General features: G+C 43.7%; 1 protein-coding gene across 1 annotated transcript; it reads right to left on the bottom strand.

Moving 5' to 3' along the window:
- Positions 1 to 88: 88 nt before the first annotated feature.
- Positions 89 to 17,203, bottom strand: LOC140103809 (haloacid dehalogenase-like hydrolase domain-containing 5). The gene is made up of 8 exons (XM_072127053.1): positions 16,844 to 17,203; positions 9,880 to 10,089; positions 8,681 to 8,793; positions 7,178 to 7,271; positions 6,186 to 6,219; positions 4,504 to 4,678; positions 3,351 to 3,539; positions 89 to 2,714 (listed from the first exon to the last, which is right to left on the bottom strand). Exons 1-8 carry the CDS (start codon positions 16,949 to 16,951, stop codon positions 2,312 to 2,314), a joined length of 1,326 nt encoding a protein of 441 aa, XP_071983154.1. The 5' UTR covers positions 16,952 to 17,203; the 3' UTR covers positions 89 to 2,311.
- Between the last annotated feature and the right edge of the window lie 2,902 nt (positions 17,204 to 20,105).

Genomic DNA, 20,105 nt, shown 5'->3' with positions numbered 1-20,105 from the left:
AGCATTGTAGTATATGGGATCTATGACAATCCTATACCCACATTGTGGAAGAAAGAGAAAAAAAAAATAATATAACACTCACTACCGGTAGTTTGTGATGCGAGACAACTTTATTATAACTGTATGTAGGGAAAAAAAATATTCTGTAACAGACTCATAAATAAAAAAAAAAATTTTTTGCAGGATCCATGATGTATACAGCAACATGCAGAGAACAAAGGCAGGCAACAAAAACTATTCAAGTCACATGGCGGGCGCCCCTCGCCCATCGCTCCTCAGTAATACAGTAGAAAATGACAAGTTTTAATATCATTTTAAAATGCCCATTAAAAATAGTGGAAATGTTCTATAAAAACAGCAAAATATTGCACCGAGACTTTAGGGAAAAGACGCCTCTTATAGGTCCTAAAAACAGTAAAAAGATATCCAGCAGCGCGATTTCTTGTACACCGGTGACCCCGGGACTGGAGTTTGTGTAGGCACCCGGTGTGTTTGTGCATAATTAACCTCAGGGCTGTATGACACGGCTACGACTACTCACTATGCGGATCCCATGTGCCGGGGAGATTTGTACAAGGAATGGGAATGCTGAGTCCATGTGACACTCACCTGTGTCTAAAAATGAAGTAACTTGCAAATAGTCTTCAGTACACATAATACAGGTTGTGTGTATACAGCTCCTATGACTCCTCCTGCGGTCGGATCGCTTCCGACCAAGCACACTGCTCTACATAGTACAGTGGCTGGAAATGGTATTGCAGCTCGGTCCCATTCGCTTGAATAGGACTGAGCTGTGGCTTAGGGATCAAACCTCACCACAGCAGTATATATATTTATTATATATACGTGGATGCACATTACATTTACGAAATGTAACCCTGTCAAAGCCAATTGCCTGCAAGCAATTTGGTCCAACAAACTAGCTCTATGTCCAGGATGTAGCAGGCTGAACGTGAAAGTATTTGATGAGTTCAGTTCAGTGACTCTAGGTTCGGTCCTGTAAATCCCACATGCGCATGGAGATAGTTTGTCAGACTAAACCGGCTTAAAGGATGAAGAACTGTATGCAAATTAGGCTGAGGGGCTCTAGGTCCCATAGGTGCTAATGGAGCCTGGAGTCCCTCAAGCTCATTTGCATACAGTCTTTCATCCTGGTGGTAGATGCGCTTTAATGTATGGGGGGGGGGGGGGGGGGGGGTTAGCTGCAGATTCGGAGCACAATCTGCATATTATACTGCTAGTTTAGGCAACATCCACCATGGAAATATTCCTCGGCCTCCTTACTTACCCTCATGGAAGGGAGGAACACATGACTATGTGATTAGACCAAACTAAAGTTTGCAGCCTACAAGCAGGGAGCATAGGAGCTATATACGTATACAGTACTAGACTATATGCAGGGAGCATAGGAGCTATATACATATACAGTACTAGACTATATGCAGGGAGCATAGGAGCTATATACATATACAGTACTAGACTATATGCAGGGAGCATAGGAGCTATATACATATACAGTACTAGACTATATGCAGGGAGCATAGGAGCTATATACATATACAGTACTAGACTATATGCAATGTTGTTCCTTTTATTTTAGATACACGTGCTTACATTATACTAGAGAAGTCAACTTTCCCTAATACACTCAGCAGCAGAATAAAAGGGCGGACAGAATGGATGTGGGAAGTGAAGGTCCTCCTAGTATTCGGGGATACAGGGAAGAGACAGGGTTACTAATCTGCCCTCTATAGTGTCCGCAATGACTGAGGACAATGTACACAAACCGTTTTATCCATATACTTTCAGCATATGGTTTCCACAGCCCCACATGTGAGCCGAGTTTGCCGCAGTCTTTTCTAAGGACTTTGGCGTGTGAGTGGACGCACGGACCGCGGATCCGTCGTTTGTACCCCAATAAAGCAAACGTTCTTCTGTAACCAGCACATACCAGGCAGCAGAACAAGTGAATATCTTCCATGTAACCAGCCCTAAGTCACAAGGTATATAGATGATATAACCGAATAAAACCACTAATAATATGTTACACAAATGTGAAGAGAGGCTCAACTTATTTCTATCATACCCAGAAGCCGTGTTCTGGTAGCTTACTCCATAGTCTCGGAGCAAACAGTATAAATAGTCTAAGAAATCTTAAAACATGTCTATATAATAAAAGGGTAAAAGATGTAAAAGGACAGAGATGAAGGTAAAGTGCAGCAAAATAACAAACGTCAGGAAGGTCTGAGGTTAAAATGGGCTATATCCTGATACCATAGAATTTATATATAGATCTATATAGAATTCTCCATTAAGTCCTATTGTCGGTTTTTGGCACAAAGGTTTCTAGTTGGAAGATCAGGTCAACAGCAGCATCAACATCCGGGACAATGTGACCCGGTTCTACCAGGGCGGGATCGATCCTGAAATCCCGATGACCGTGAAATACTGTTTCAGTAACGGACTGTGAGGGGTCGGCAGGCACTTCGGCGTGAGGGTTGTAGATCCCGGTGCAGACTAGGACTGACTTGCACTGAGTAGCGCCGGGGAAGGAGAGCTCACTTTCCCAGGGAGAGTCGTCCTCCTGAGACACTGTGGTGACTCGGGCTCCAGAGCTCGCTTGTACCAATGCCGTGGAGCCTTTTACAGAGTTCCTATTCTGAAGGTAGCGGTTGTAGAGGTTAGCACCATAGATGTCAGTCATTAGGTTGTCTCTACGGGAATACAAATCAGGGAAAGCGCAAGTTATTCACAAATTTCTCACAAATTAGATTCAATACTGAATCGGTCCGAACTGGGAGGACGTGGAAGCCATGCCGAACCTTCTGGAGCTGCTGGCCCTTCTTCCAAACCACACCAAAATCTCTGCTAAGATGCAAAGTCACGCTGACAATGAGTCCAGTGGTTTGTCATGGCTTTCACAATCTCTCTGTCTCGCCACAGAGCCTCAGGGGACCCAAGAGCATGGCCTTCAGAAGAGAAATGGGGCTCTGATGACCTGGAGACCTTTGCAGCATAGCACATAGTCTAATGTGGCAAAATTTCGGCCAAAACCGGGATTTTCTCAAAAAGTAGCTCAGAGTCATGTTGAGAGCCTCCAGGAAGTTGGTGGCTGCTCTAAGAGATCGGTGACTTTTTTTCACAACCTCTCAGAACTTTAGGACCATGGATCACAAGGGATTTCTGATGAGTGCGGAATTGAATTTCTCATTAAATTTACCCATCTCAATAATCATGAAAAATATTATCCATCATGACAGTGTGCCAGCCACAGATTCATCCAAAACTGCTCAGTGTTGGACCCGGTGGACTACCTAGACTGAATAGCCATATAGCATATAGTCACTTACCCTATAGCATAAAGAGTCTTGACGGGTTTATTCAGCTGCATCCCCGCTGCTATGGACCGGATGAGGTATTCCGCATACTGATAAGTCACCTCACTGGGTTTCCCCATCAAAGCCTCGTATTTCAGCTCCTTTCCTGTAATCTTCTTATAGATGTTCTCTAAGCAAACCATGAAGATGCCGTGGCCGAACCTGCAATAAACACGAATATCATCAGCATCAAATGGTGGGAGGCAGAAGAGAAGCTGAATTTATAATTATATATGGTCATTTATTTTTATTATATGCTTAAAGGGGTTTTCCCAGAAATGGCAATTAACCGCTATGCACAGAATAGTGGATATGGACCTGAAGATGAGAACAGATGGGTCATAAGAAGTCTTTATTTATATAGCGCACAGCGCATGTCAAATTGGTCTCTGTCCCCATGGGACTCATGATCTAAACAACGTGACAGTATGTTTCGGAGTGTGGGAGGAAACTGGAGGACCGGGAGGAAACCTACACAAACACGGAGCGAACATACAAACTCTTTGCAGATGTTGACCTGGGTGGGACTTGAACCCAGTGCTAACCACTGAGCCACCGTGCCATGTGAATGGAGCAGGGACATACAGACACCTCTCTGTATTGTACCCCATGAAACTAACAGGTATGGGTATGACATTCTAGAATTCCCTCTTTAATGTGAAATCCCACCCGTAGACCTAAAAAAAAATGTAAAGAATCCTCTCCATTGTCAGAGAAATGTAGAGAGGAGTCTTGTATTACCTGAGATGAGTCAAGTTTAGAGCCTGCAGGGTAGGGTGTCACTTCAGATGCCACCATCTGCAGTTCTATATTACCTAGCTACATGGTTGGGGCTTGTGGTTCTATTATCTACAGACCCAGAAATACAGTTGGAAATGTGAGCCTCGGAAAAATATCTAACTTCTAGCTTTTTTTAAAACTGTCTGCAACTCTGGTTCTGTAGCTCACAAAACCACTGAATTTGGAAGAGACGATTCTTATCTTGAATATGACACCAAAAGCATTTTTAGGTACTATGGAACTTCCCCTGCATCTTCTGAACTTCACTTATCTGGCAAATTTGACTCTTCTCTGCTCATTTTCACATGACTTTAAAAAAAAAAAAAAAAAATTAGCAAACTCTTACCTGGGGGAGCGGGCCTCAGCCATCCACATCAGATCCATGTTACAGGCCAGTAGAGGGATGTGTGGATAGTTGGCAGATCGATGAGGATTCGCGGGGCGACCATCAGTCAGTAACACATCAATAATGATCTGAAGATTGGTTTCCCATCTAATGGGTTCTCCAAACAGGATGACAGCTGAAAGTACAAGTCACTTTATTACAATAAGCTCAGTGCTCATCCATTATTAATGGTTTATCAGGTTTTACACATCACAGTGAGAAGCATTTGGGCGACACCGACAGAACACCATAGGATTAGTGACCTACTTTACCACTGCTCTCTGTGCTGAATGGACGGATATCCACAAAACCAGATCACAAAATTGGTGGAAGCCCCTTAAAGGGCATCTACCACCAGGATGAAGGAGTGTAAACCAAACATACTGACATACTGGTGTGTGTGTCCTCTCGCCCTTATTTTAGATTTTAAGGTCCTGGTTTTTAAGAAATAAAAAGGCTTTGAACGTTATGCAAATTAGCCTGAGGGGCTCCAGGCTTCATCAACCCCTTTGGAGTCCGGACCCCCTCAGGCTCATTTGCATAATTTCGAAAGCATTTTTATTTTTTAAACAAGGGCAAAAGAAGCTAAAATCAGAGCAGATCTTGCAAGAGGGGGCAAACACCAGTATCTCACTGTGCTGGGTTTACAATCCTTCATCCTGGTGGTAGATTTCATTTAAAGGAACACTCCAGTAAAAGCTGATGAACCCTGCTCCTCCCTTTAGGCCCTGCATTACTCAATGAATAAGCTTTGACTCGGGTGTTCCTTTAACTTCGGAATACTAAACCTAACTATAATGGGTTTCAGTATCACCTGATGGTGTTTTTAGGCCTGTTGCCCATGAGTGAGTTCTGACAAACTTGCTCCCTGTGCATTTACCAGACCAAAATCACTGAACTAAACATGTGTGCCGCACCGTCCTGCGCCGTGCAGCCATTGCCAGCCTATGGGGGACATATATACGGCAGCCGTATAAACGCCCCCCTCCCCCCCTACGGTCGAGTGAATACGGCCTCAATAATTCACTGTTCCTGTTGACTCCTTTATTTCTTTTTAATTCAGAAATCAGTAAACTTTATTACAAAAAGTGACCAAGTCCTTTTGAAAGGTTTTACAAATTCCTTACAGAGCAGACTGATGTGGAGAGGCTGCTAAAGCTTAACACCTTATAGACCTAGATACTTTATTTGATAGCTCTGTAAGTCTACCAAGTGATTGACTGTAAGGAGTTCAGTCATGGGAAGCTTCATCAGTTTCTCTTTATTTATCAGCTGTCAGTATAAGTTTGGGAGGGAAAGCAGATTTATATATTCTACTAAGTGCAGGAAGAAAATAAATAGGTCAACTAAGGATTTTCCTTTAAAAAATATATATATATTACAGAGTTTGCTACTATTACTTGCACTATTCATTAAAAAAATACATTAAATGGTGGCATAACATGTTTACACTTTAAAGGAGGTGAATAAAGGGGGGGGGCTGCGTTTCTTTTTGGGTGTCCGCCACTTGTCACATTTCTGGTCAGTCTGCCTAGCTCTCCAAAACCTTTACATTTCTGGGGATTGGCCAACGACCCAATGTTGTATATGTCATCTTGACCTGTGTATCTTTTACATTTATACGTCAGCAGATATAAACGTACCTTCTATTTTGGGGAGATCCACGGCTGCAGACGGCTGTCAATGACAAAACAAAATTGAATTTTATCGTAAACTTCTCCCGTACTGGTTACAGGTTAATAAACTTTTATAGAAGTTAAACTTAACTGGTTTTATGACTAAAGTAAAGATCACACAGCGAGAGGACGGAGTGATGTCTGACGAGGACGCTCCAGCTGGTACCGGCAGTAGGTCACAGCGACGCGTAAAACACAACAATATGTATACACACAGGGATGTCCAGTCCTAACATCTCTATGGTGTATGCACAGACGTCAGACAGCAGGTAGGATTCCGTTGTTACCACCCACAATTAAAGGGAACCTGTCACCTGGGACCTCATTTTCACCAAAGGCAGGTTTACAAAGCTCATCAAAACTGCTGTGCAAATCTGCCTTTCTGTCTTCTCTAAGAATTTGCATTACAATATAATTGTGTGTTGTAACATACCTTGCATCCTGACAGAATCATCTGTGTAGTCCCAGGGGTTGGGCTTTGGTTTGCATGTATTTCAAAAAACAACACGTGAAGTGTCTGTGCTGCACATTCTTCATCTCCAAGCCCCCACTTTGTGCCCGTTCACAGGAACAGAAGTCACAGCCTGGTGAGCTGACATCAGTGGGGGAGGGAGAAGCTATACAGCAGCAAAAAGGCGGGGACTGAGAGCTGAGGAGTGAGCAGCACAGACAAGTCGCATTTTTTAAATGCATCCAAACCAAAGCCCAACCCCTGGGACTACACAGAGGATTCTGTCAGGGTGCAAGGTAAGTTAAAACACACAATAATATTGTTATGCAAATGCTTGGAGAAAGCAGAAAGACATATGTGCAATGCAGGTGTAATGGGCTTCTGTAACCTGTCTTTAGTGAAAATGAGGTCCCTGGTGACAGGTTCCCTTTAATATATCCTATGTAAAATGACATATTTAATAGTAAAATATAATATAGACACATATAAACACACACAAAACACTTACCAGAATCCTAGGTCTTCGGGTATGGTCCACCATATCCAAAAAAGGGTAAGACTCTCGCACAGAGTCTATTGTAATAGGATTCGAAAACCCTAAACTGAGCCATCGGTTAAGGAAAATATATATGCGAATACAACATTAAAGTGATTGTACAGGGCAGCAGTTCAATGGAGGGAGCAACCATCGGACCCCCGCTGCTCTTAAACTGACCACCTATCAATAAGCAGAGCACCCATTAAAAACTCTCTTTCACCAATTTTGGAACCGTTTCTCTGTTTTTCCCTAGAATTATTTTTTTTCCTTTGTAACTTCTCCATTTGGCGAGATAAGACAAAGTAATCATTTCCAGGGCACTGAACAATCCAGATACCCAAGAATTGAATATTTCAGAATTTTTCCTAGAAGGGAAATATTTTGTCTCCCAAACAGCAGGGAACGGCCTAAATACTTGCCTCGTCATGTTTTTTTTTTTTTGCTGGCAGACTCTACTGACTGACAGTATGTTGCTAAAAATAATGAGAAGTTATTAGGAAGCTATTCATTCCCTTGGAGTAGCGATTTCCTGGAAGATCACGGTGGTTGATGAAATGCTCACAGGGAAAATATCTCTTCATTGAGCTCACATTTGCATCTGAATGGAGAAGCAGTGAGCACTCGGCATGCGCTGGACAGATGCCGCAGCTCTATATTTTCTGCAGTCAGCACTGACAAAGAAAATAGTAGCTGGTCGCTCCTGTTAGTAGGAGCAGGACTGTGAAAAAGGCACTTATATTCCATGATTGTAGCTGGACTTGCTGCAATCCTGAGTGAGATCTCTTCAGTGAGCACAGGACAGCCCCCACCACAATCTTGAGAAAAGGAGCTGGGGGGCAGTTTGAATGCATTGATCCAAGAACACAGTAGTGTTAGGTCACCTCCCAGTGCTCCAAGTCCAGCTACAATCCTGCAATATCAATACATTATTCCCCACAGTCCTGCTGCTAATAACGCACACAAAGGTATGGTTACACTGATCCCCAGGGCCAATACCCAACACAATCTACAGGGCTTTATGGCCATAACTACTTGTACACTTCCCCTTTGGAAGCAGCACTTTACAAGGGTCGGTTTACAAAGTCTTGAACCTTGACCTATTATACCACGGAAATCGTTTGACTTCGCCTCAAGACAATTACAGCTGGAATTTACTAGGCTGTGTAAATATTTACTAGACAAAAAGCTTAAGATATGGAAAGCACAATTTTTCCCAAGAAATCTACAACGAATGTTCTCAATCCCCAGTAATCTACATTTTACACCCTAATGCTGATCCATGGGTCAACAGATGACAACCCCCTTCATCCCTTAAAGGAGGTCAATTTGTGACGTTAACTAAATTAGGTTGTAAAGACGCACAAGAAAATCCACAATAGTCTCCCAAATTTCTCCAAGTAAATATCTGCCCATAGCCCTCTTGTAAATAACCAATTTCTCATATGTTGTAGAGACTCAATAGGAAAAGGATACTATTTAGCGATATCCAGAACCGGTCCTTGTCCAGATACCAAGACGCACTTATTGTGATACTGTCTGAAGATGCGCAGGGGACTGTGTGACATCATCACCTGATCCTGGGAAATCTGTGGAATGGGAGAAAATAGGCATGAGCATGGACACCATATGGGTTGTAGGTTATATAGCGGCGCAGGTCTGAGCTTCATATTAGGCGGCCGTGTGCTTGTCCGGACCAGATCCCGGGTGAGCTCAGGGTGCGGGAGGAAGCTGTGGGAGGGGTGAGCACTCTTTACCCCTCCACCCTCTATAGGTAGACGAGTGGCTGCAAATCTGCTAAAATATGGGGCAAGTCCCATATTTTGTGGCGCGGCCACCCGACTCGGTGATGGTGCAGTGATACAACGAGTGCTCACCGCACCGTCACCGGGAGCCATGGAAGTCTACGTGTGCCGGGATCAGGTCATAAATAGGACCAGACCACAGCCCCCCATAACGGGTGTCTGAATGCACAGTTAGGACAAGAAAGTTTGTTCCTATAAACTTGCTCCACGTGTATGTGAGATTTAGGCCGAGCCACATGACCATGTTGCGTCTCGTGAATCCTGGGCAGTGCGCCGACTGGATTTCAAGAACCAACCACAGTGCAGATGATGCATCGCAGGGATTTATGCAACCATATGATTATAGTTCGGTGCTGCCATTGTGCAGGGAAGCAGGGACTCTTTGTATTATATATCATTATGATGCTTGGAGTCCCGCTCTCTGCGCTGAGCTCGGACCCATGAAATCCAGCCAGTGTACAGCCTGGTAATCGCAGTCCGACCCCAGTCACCGCTCTCTAACTTAAATGGTCTGTGTGTGTTGGGTTTCATTTAGAAGTTCTACCTTGAGTTCTGCTCAAGCATGCAGGAGGCAGGAGGGGTAAGTGCTCCTCACATCTTCTCCTATCTATTGAGCGAGCAGCTGGCCCCATGATACGGCAAAGTATAGGACATATCCTATATTTTCAGCTCAGTCGTGTTGCGGTGAGACAGCGTGTGCTGACCAAACCGTGACCTGGTGCCATAGACGTCTATAGGGCAGCGAGATCAGGTTCACCCATAAGGTAGTGTGCACGAGGCCTTAGTTTGTTGGAACAAACTTGCTTGTGTATTTGCGGTCCTCATCACATACATTGATGTACAATAAGATACCGAATCCTGTCCACTTACCGGCACGCCGAGGATGTCCGACAGCTGATTGGCTTTGGTCTGACGGAGGCAGTTTCCAGCATTCGTAACAAAAACGACTGGCACCAGGAACTGGCCTTGGCTGTTCACCAACTTCTGAAAGGCTTTTCTTGCAGCAGGGATTGGGGTCTTTCCACGGACGAGGACTCCATCAATGTCAAAGAGAAGTCCGAAAGATGGCTGGAAGCCCGACTGAAAAGAAAAGGACAATCGGTACATTGTGCACTGAAGGGGGCGACATGTAGATGCCATAAGTGAAGGCTGCGGCAGAACAACTTAGTATTACATGCCAGCTTTGCTGCTGCTAATCTAACCCCTCACATGCTGCAGCCAAGTTCTGCCTTCAGGACACAAAAATTATTTCCTGCCTGAGAAAATAATGACATAACTCCATATTTAAAAGGGTCGTCTACTTTTAGCAAATGAGCAATTGTTATACATTAAAGTTATTCAATTTTCTTTATCAATTCCTCCCTGTTTCTAGGTCTCTGCTTGCTGTTTTGTTGCTGTATTATTTACTCCCTGTGGGTAAAAGCCAATCCATGGTCATGTGCTATCACACAGGTGCAGGGCTTGTTATATCCCTGGTCATGTGCTATCACACAGGTGCATGTCTCATTATATCCCTGGCCATGTGCTATCACACAGGTGCATGTCTCATTATATCCCTGGTCATGTGCTATCACACAGGTGCATGTCTCATTATATCCCTGGTCATGTGCTATCACACAGGTGCATGGCTCGTTATATCCCTGGCCATATGCTATCACACAGGTGCACGGCTCGTTATATCCCTTGTCATGTGCTATCAAGCAGGTGCAGGCCTCGTTATATCCCTGGTCATGTGATGTCACACAGGTGCAGGTCTCGTTATATCCCTGGTCATGTGATATTACAGGTGAACAGTTAGTTATATCCCTGGGCATGTGATGTTACACAGGTGCACGGCTGTACAAAGCTCTCATCACTTTCTGTGATATATCGAGCCGTGCACCTGTGTGGCATCACATGACCAGGGAGCAGCTTATATCCACAAGGAGTAAACAATGAAGCTTCATGTTGAATAACAGCAAGCAGAGATCTAGACAGCCATGAGGAATTTATACAGAAAGTGTATTATTTTACAGTATTAAATGTCCCAATATTTTTGTACACAAAGCGCACATTAGGGTATAGACATGATGCTCTATATGTTCCATATCTGCAATGTGACTCATGAACCTCATCAATACAAAAGGATTTCATCTTAGTTGTTTATGACGCTCTCAATGAGAATTCTTCTCCATCTTATACCCCCATGCCGGTTATTATTAGCTCTCCCCTCTCCCACTCCTCCTGTTCTCTGATGCGGAAGGATCCGGCCAGCAGTCACAGGTCAATGGAGCTGACTAAATGGGAGTTTTACAGTTCAGATCAATGACCGTCCATCCGTCACTTGTCTGCAGATGTGTCAGTCCCGTTACATTTCCCAGAACCTTCCTGGGGATCTATACCAGGGAGTTCCTATGGTCAGTGCCCAGTGTAACATCCCAGGAACATAATGTTTCAGTATACTGATACCTTGTACTTGGAGCAATCTAGTAATACTATGTAATTTCCACCAATATATACTAGACACGAACATAATCATATAATAACAGAGATACCCTGGTAACAAACATGTACACATTGTAATTATAGCATCTGATAGGATCGGCCTCTCCCAATATAATTACTGAGATAAACCAGACTCATCCGCTCTGACCCAAAGCCTACAGCGTAACGTCTCCAGGCTCAGCGTCCCACCCTTCCTCCGCCAAGATATGGATATTCTGGGATTAGAAGATTGATAATCAATCCATAGGATCAGGCATCAATATGTTATCAGTGGGAGGCTTTACCCCCCCCCCCTTCCCCCATGAATTATGGGGCGCTAGTTGCAAGACCCTCACTAATGTGATATTGATGACCTGGCTCCAGAAAACCCCTTTTAAACTCCTGTGACATGTGCCAACCTGCATGAATATGGTACAGGTTAAGAACATAAGTCTAAGGCCACCAGCACATGACACTGGTTGGTTCATGAAAAACGGGATATAGGATGCAAGGAGTCCCTTATTCCCCACCAAACAGTAGTGCCATAGTACCATGATTACAGTAGGGAAGAAGGGACTCCTAGTATATCACCACGATGCCCAGAGTCTTGTCCAAGACACTGTGGCCAGTCCATCAAACAGATACTGTCCTTATCTCTCGTTGCGTTGCTTTACAGAACCACAATCCTGTTGCAATTTGAAAGAAGAGATTCTTGTCTATAACATTACCACCAAACATCTTTCCTGGTGCCATAGAACCAAAGATTTGAAGTGACACTTCAAATGCAGCCTCTAAACTTGACTCATGTCAAGCAAAATATGACTCTTTTCTGCTCATTTTCCCATGACTTTGGAGGGTTTTTTTTTTTTTATATGTAAACAGCGGAAATGTCACATAAAAGAGGGAATTCTGAAATGGACATTTGATACCCTACTTGAGGGGGCTGGTAGATTAGTGGGGTAAAATATGGCAAACACCTTTAAGGTAAAAAAGAATAACAACATTCTCCCCCCCTCGATTTTGGCCAATCCCTTAAATGAAACCAGACATTCCAGGCTATTCTTTACACCTACAAACCTTTAGACCCCGGTAAACACACACACACAATATACTTTTGTTCTATGGAAAGAAACATGAGACGTCTAATAGGAAACTGGTGGAGTCGACTTGTCACAACAATGGCAGCCATTACCTCAGATGAACAAGGAAGGTCTGTGGGTGCTAGAAACAGGCGTGTGGCTCCAATGTCACACATATCCTTCATGCTCAGCATTACAGGCCAGGGCCGGGGCAAAGGTCATGTAATGTGACGAGGTCACGGGCTCCCAGTGTATATATAGAGACGGAGGATATAAATAGATGGGAAACGAGTCGTGTTCCTGTCAGGTCTATAAATTGCCGGTTTCCTGGGAAGATACGGCTGAAGGCGATGCATGTGTGTAACCATAAGAATAAGGAACACCACTCCTATGGGCACAGACTATCAGCAATCTGGACATCCACCTGATAAAATAGCTTCTTCAAATGACAACTCCCCCATAGACATGCACACTCTGCTCAGCCGAGCGTGCAGGTGTCCTGGACAAGTCGGGAGAAATCCTCTTTCAGAAATTTCTATCAATAATTTTACTCCCTGGGATCAAAATAGTCAGGAAGACCCTTATATCTGCTACATCTGAAGGGAACAGTCACCATAGGTTATCCACCCAAAGGTCCCCGTGAGAATGGGGTAATGGTACACATGCTCCACTGAGAACACGTGGATTAAAGGACATCCACCACCAGGATGAAGGATTATAAACCAAGCACACTGACAAACTGGTGTGTGCCACAGGCTTTTTAAATTATGCAAATGATTCTGAGGGGCTCTAGGTTCCATATATGTCAATAGAGCCAGAGCCCCTGAGGCTTGTTTGCATGTTTTAAAGCCTTTACTGGTTTTTGAAAACAAGGGCACATGAAGCTTAAAGAGGAGCAGATCCTGCCAGAGGGGCTCGCAACACTATATGGTGTGCTTGGTTTACAATCCTTCATCCTGGTGGTAGATGTCCTTTAAGGATAACAAGTAGATCTGTGGGTGTCCAACTGCTGACTGGGACAGGGAATGGGGGACTCCGGGTATCTCCAGCATTCCCATTCACTTTCTATGAAAGAGTCATTTCCAACACTCCCAAACAATTGAATGAAGCGTCAGGATGCAGCGATGGTACACACGTTATTCAGATCGCTGGGGGACACATTTTCTTGATCAGTGGGGATCCCAACAATTAAACCCTCCCCATTCAGCTTGTTATCCCTTATCCACAAAAAACTTGGGACACCCCTTTGAAGGAGCACCTTAGTGGACTTGCATTTCCCTTTTCTTCCCCAGAGAATCACACATGCATTCCCTATCCCGGGGTTAGGTAGGTAAAGGGGTCTCCCCATAGACCACACCAATTAAGCGTTTGTGTATGGCCACCCTCAGCCTATGTAGCTTATTTTTATCTGTAAATTCTCAGATCTTGTTACCAGAGTTTTTTTTTCCCAACAATTAAGCCATCCCCTATCTGCTGTGATCTCCTAATCTCTACAGGAAAGATCATCAGGACAATAAGATGACTCAATCCAATTACACAGGAAGATCTAATGGCTAATTAGGAAAATCCCCGGATAATGAGAGGAAAGTAAAGAACCCTGATATACATAGAAAGTTAAGGTAACAGTATAGACCTTATAGGGGTTATCCCACAACAATAGTCCCTTCCATTTGATAAATGTCTGATCAGGTTGTATATGACGGGCGATTTGTGCCTTAGGGTGCATAATAGTTTGACTATTTCATTATCCTTATGAACATACCTGACGAGTTACTGTGGATATATGGAGATTTTATTGAAGGAATCATAAGTTACAGTATATACTCGGGTATATAAATAAAATTAATTCTGTACTCACTTTTCCAACGCACCCCAGAAGGTCCACTACCTGATCCCTGCCCACTAGCGGCACATAGGCTATGACATCCGCATGCGCACACAGACCTGTCGGCAGACTGGATCAAGTAGTGGACCTGCGACCGGGGATTGGCATTGGAAAGGTGAGTACAGAGTTTATTATTTTTCTGTGCTGGGCAGGGGTATGGCTAGCTATATACTAGGGGGCAAGAGGCCGACTATATACAGGGGGCTGGCTGGCTATATACTAGGGGGCAAGTGGCTGACTATATACTAGTGGCCTAGCCAGCTATATATTATGGGACTGACTGGCTATATACTAAGGGGCTGGTTGGCTATATACTGGGGGGGGGGGGGGGCAGGGCACTAGCTAACTATAATCTGGGGGAGGATGTGACCAATGCTTTTCCCATCCTAGGTTTATACTCGAGTCAATAGGTTTCCCATCATTTTTTAGGTAAAATTAGGGGCCTTGGCTTAAACAGTATTTGTAGTTTTGCCCATTACCTATATATGTGCTAAGATTCTCCTGCTCTATAACATGCAGCATGCTGCTTGTGTTGTATTTTCACCCAGATAGATTCACATTTGCAACTAACACCATTTCTGTAACAAAAAAAGCAGTACCCTGCCCCCACCAATTACCTACAGAGGATACATGTATACAGAGAAGCCTGTGAATCACTCCCTGGCTGGTGGGGGATGGTTTCCAGTTCATTGATGACCCTGCCACACAGATTTACATACAATTACATACACTGCATGCTCCTTATCTATTTACTTGCTATATATTGACACTGGACCGTGTCTGGTCTCCATTATGATACAGCCCGGTATATAGTTTTTAAATAATTTTAAATAAAAAAAAAATGGATTCAACTTGCTAGAAAATCTTTTCTACCAACTAAACACTAATGCAATGTGACCTACCAGAAAGAGGAATAAGATGGTGAGTGACTGTGACAGGTTGATGTTGCTGATGTCACGTTACTGGGATTACATAAGCGCAGTACGGTGGGAGTGAAGAGATGTCTGACCAGGATACAGCCTCAGCCGTTGCTTACTAGGAGATGGAAAATATGACCCCAAGTATCCCTATTGCCTATAGGATCGTCTAGCATCATCGACTACAACGGTTACACTATAAATTAGGTCATAGACAAACGCAACATATCCTAAATATTCACTACACACATAACAGAACTGTGCCCCTGGCTCCAGCCTCTGTGATGAAGGCACAGCGGGGGTCTGAGTGTCTGCCCCCCACCCATCTGATGCTGATGACCTTGCCGCAAATAGGTCATTATCATGTTAAAAGGTGGAAAGCCTCTGTGTTGGCAACTAAATCATTGCTTAGTCTTTCCCCTATGGGTTCAGTTATTTTTAACATAAAAGGACAAAGCATAAAACATACATCATTTCCTTTAAATTACCAGAAATAAGATATGTGCAGGACAGATTCACATTATCATGGACGATGCTGTGTCCAGAGGACAGGGACTGTCAACATCTTAGTGATATGTAATCATGATCACAGCAGGGAAGCAGGGACTCCCATCATAGATCACTGAGATGCTCAGACACACACATTAGATCTATGCAGACCATCTTATTGTACATGGGGTCCCCCAACACCGACAGAGATAAGGATTTATTAGTTAGTTTTTAACCATCTGATCCTTTTGTTTCCGTAAAGATAAGTCTCTGCCAGAGGAGACAGGACGGTCTGACAGTAGCTCAAGGATTAGAAAAGATGTTGTGTCTGGCTGAGCCAGGTGTGCATGTGTATATGGAGGAGAATATTCACTAAAACACACGGCTAATGGCTATTTTAGGCTAAAACTACACTCACACACACAGGAGCAGTAACAGAAATAAGGAGCAAAAAAGAAAAAAAAAAAGACAAGAAAATATAGAAGAGCAAAATAATGGGATCCAATAGAGACCTGGTGTATAGGTTATCAAACTGCATAGTAGGATGTCAGAGCCCCTTACAGTCAATGATGTCCATCACATGGATGACCGGGCACTGAGAGGATCAGGACAAGGTCACGTAAAAAGCATCTGTGACCCCATCTATGTGTTATGGGGCAGCATAAGACCCCAATAACAGATCTCCATCTTACTGCAGATAGCAGAGATTACAGAAAAGGTAGCAGTCTGGATAATTGGCACACAGATAGTTAAAGGGGAGATCTGTGACCCCAGATGTTATGATGGGTGGGGGTCCCAGGGGTGAGACACTATACAATACTGGTTAGCATATTAGACTCTATAACATGGTGACGGTACTTTAGACAGTAAAGTCGCATGCGGTACTGACGTCTCCATAGACTAGGTGTGTATGGGGTATGCGGAAGCCAGCGCCCTCCCCCTCCCCATACACCTGAGTTACATATCGGTCAGTTATCGGCTGAATGGAGCGATCTAGTTACCTGCTGTTCGTCGGTGGCCATGCACACCCCGGCCCGGTGCTGCCTCCCGAGGTTTCCACGTGTATTCAGCAGCCGGAGCCCCCGACACAGCGGCCATAGCCCCTTCATCCTGGCGAGGACCCCCTGACCTCAGGCTGCACAGCGCTCCGTGTCCCGGCAGCTCAGCTCTGGGGTTATGGATACGGCTCTGGCTCGCTGTCGCTCCTGGGGAGGGGGGAGATCCGGCGGGATCGGTGGTCTGTGTACTGCCGATGTGTAACCGACCCCCGGGATATATCTCAGCTGTGCGGGCAGCCAGAGCCAATCAGATGCCGCCCGCTTATGAACACACAACCAATCCGGGAGCGAATTGAGGTCCCGCCCAGAACCGGCCCCTTATACTAGGACAGGCGACACTTCCGCCACAGACAACAACAGTCAGCGGCAGCTGGAGGAGACTACACCACAGCCCGGGGCATCATGGGAGGAAATCTATACATATATACATGTACACAAGTACTGGAGGAGACTACACCACAGCCCGGGGCATCATGGGAGGAAATCTATACATATATACATGTACACAAGTACTGGAGGAGACTACACCACAGCCCGGGGCATCATGGGAGGAAATCTATACATACATATATATACACAAGTACTGGAGGAGACTACACCACAGCCCGGAGCATCATGGGAGGAAATCTATAGACAAATCCTATACACAGGAGCTGGAGGAGACCTCGATAGATGGATAGATATAGAGGAGATATTATATATACACATATATATATGCCCTGGTCCGGCAATAAATAAAAATATAAAATATCTATATATACATATATATGAGATGTTTCATAACGTCCCGGGTCATGGCAGCATGGAAGAAGCACATGTATGTAATACACACACAGGAACGCGAGGAGAGGTCTCATAACACAGTATAATGGCAATAACTCCATGTACATATTATATACTCACACAGACATATATACCTATATACAACAAGCTGCAGAACATTTCCGTTCATAGCTGTCATCTATCCTGACTTGTGGGTCCTCAACTTAAAAGTTTTTATTTTTATCCAAATAAAACTAAAAAAAAAAAAAAAAAAAAAATTACAACCCCCCCCTACTGGACACCACTCTATTCCAGCCACCTGCTCCTAGCACCACCACTTATATTTGCGTTTGTCTCACCATACATTATGCCGGTAACAGGGGCACCTTTATAAAGCTTAATAGCTAGAGTACAAGAATTAAACCATCACTAATCTCATATTGGTGGACTGTCCTAAACATCAGCACTATTTTAGAAACCCTCTTCCAAATTACCATCATGGCTCAGGGGGTGGAGACCATTAAAAAGCACTTACCAAGTTACCAAGTACTGTTATTCGCTTACAGAGTGCAAAAAAAAAAAAGGGTAAAAAGTAAAAACAAACAAAAAAACACCCTAAACCAACAGACGTCTGGGAGTCCTGACACTGAAATAAGAAGCCAGTGAAAGGGACGTCTAGCAGCAAACAGGACAAATCAATGCTATGAAAAGTGGACTCTTTTTTCTGTTTTTCATTGCCAATTTAGATCAGTCTGGTTTGGATTCACATAAACAAATGTCTAGGAGGAATACATGAAAAACAGTTGTGACTTGGACACGCTGTAATTTTGGACGGATCGGTCGCACGTTACGTTTAAAAGTATTGGATTCCATGCAGCAGTGTGAACCCTAATCCTGTGTACGAGCAGTCCCTGGATAGATCATCCACCGTACACTTCCAGGATGATATACACCAGTGGACATAATTTATTTTTTTAGTTTGATCAGCTGCCAGTCCAAGTAGCCCCAAGCTATGAGGAGGAGGAAGCTGATCCTATATATCACATTAGCCAAGACAATCCCAGTATCTGCTCGATCCTGCCCAGTTAGGCAATGGTGTAATTATATATTTTGAACATATATAATATTCCATCAGGTTCAGGATCAACATGTAAAACAAGAACAGGAAGGGACACAAATGCAATCAAGCTCCAACTCCAGTATGTAACAATGGACAAATCTTTGCTATTACAAGCTATAACAACTAGGTGAACTTACACAAATGGGAATGTACCTTCCTAGGGAGATCATTTCCCAATTTGTTGACTGTAATGATGGAGAAATCACTTGCTTTATGGGAAAGAACAAGGTTTGTGTATGTCATTATCAAGTTATCACATTAAAATGTCAAACGTTTATCTCTTCCACGATGATTGTACACATAAGATGAGAGTCAATGAGAGCCTTATAGGTTGATTTTAATATCCCTTATTATTTTATTCACAGTGAGATGAGCAGCAGTGTAGTCTTACGGTGATGCCACACATGGCGTTTTGAACCCGTTTTTTGGTCCGTTTTTAAGCAGTCCATTAAAAAACGCATGCGTTAAAATACACATCTGGTTTTTTAAAAACATATTTTTTGAAAACGCATCCGTTTTTGACAGGTTTTACCAATTATCTTGACTAAAAATGGTAAAAAACTGAGGTTTTTAAAAACCGCATGTGTTTTTACCGCATGCGGTTTTTAACGGACTGCTTCAAAAAGGGACCAAAAACGGGATCAAAACGCCATGTGTGGCATCACCCTTATAGGTCAATAAGAAGCGTACATGCTGAGCGGAGTATACCTGTCTGTTGGGGTGGGGATCATGTGGCATCACAACTCCTCTATGTTAAAAGGAAATCTACCATAAGGATTCACTGATGGTGTACTACTACTATTAGCAATTTTACCCAAAATTACAACATGCTTGGATTTCACTACTACCCCTGTTCACAGATTGAGTGTTACTTCCACTCAGCCCCCCCCCCCCCCCCTTCACTTCAATACAGCCAAGTTGCCATAGACAGGGGTGAAGGAGCCATGTTTTACTTAACCAAAAATAAATCTCTTTACATGATAAAGGTAAAACATTTAGTAATGCTAATGTCCAGATACAATAGAGAACTAAGGAGCTGAGATCAGCCTCACCCCACACCCAGCCCCTCTATTATAGTCTGCATCTCCCCATCACCATATACTGCAGAGATACCTGCAGGGGGTAAATGGAAAAGGACAGAGCTGGACACAGTAACAAAAGCTTGGCTCCAGTTTGTGGTTGTTTATGTATGCAGACACATTTACCTGATGGAGCTTGGTATGGCCTGGACTTGCAAAGTACTAGAGCATTTATACCAATACATCAGTTTAAAGGAGATTGAATTAAAGCACAACTACTAAGTAGGGGCTAATGTGCTGTTCC

The sequence above is a fragment of the Engystomops pustulosus genome, chromosome 10 (genome assembly GCF_040894005.1).
Source record: "Engystomops pustulosus chromosome 10, aEngPut4.maternal, whole genome shotgun sequence".
Lineage (NCBI taxonomy): Eukaryota > Metazoa > Chordata > Amphibia > Anura > Leptodactylidae > Engystomops > Engystomops pustulosus.
This window is presented reverse-complemented; position numbering and strand designations above follow the sequence as displayed.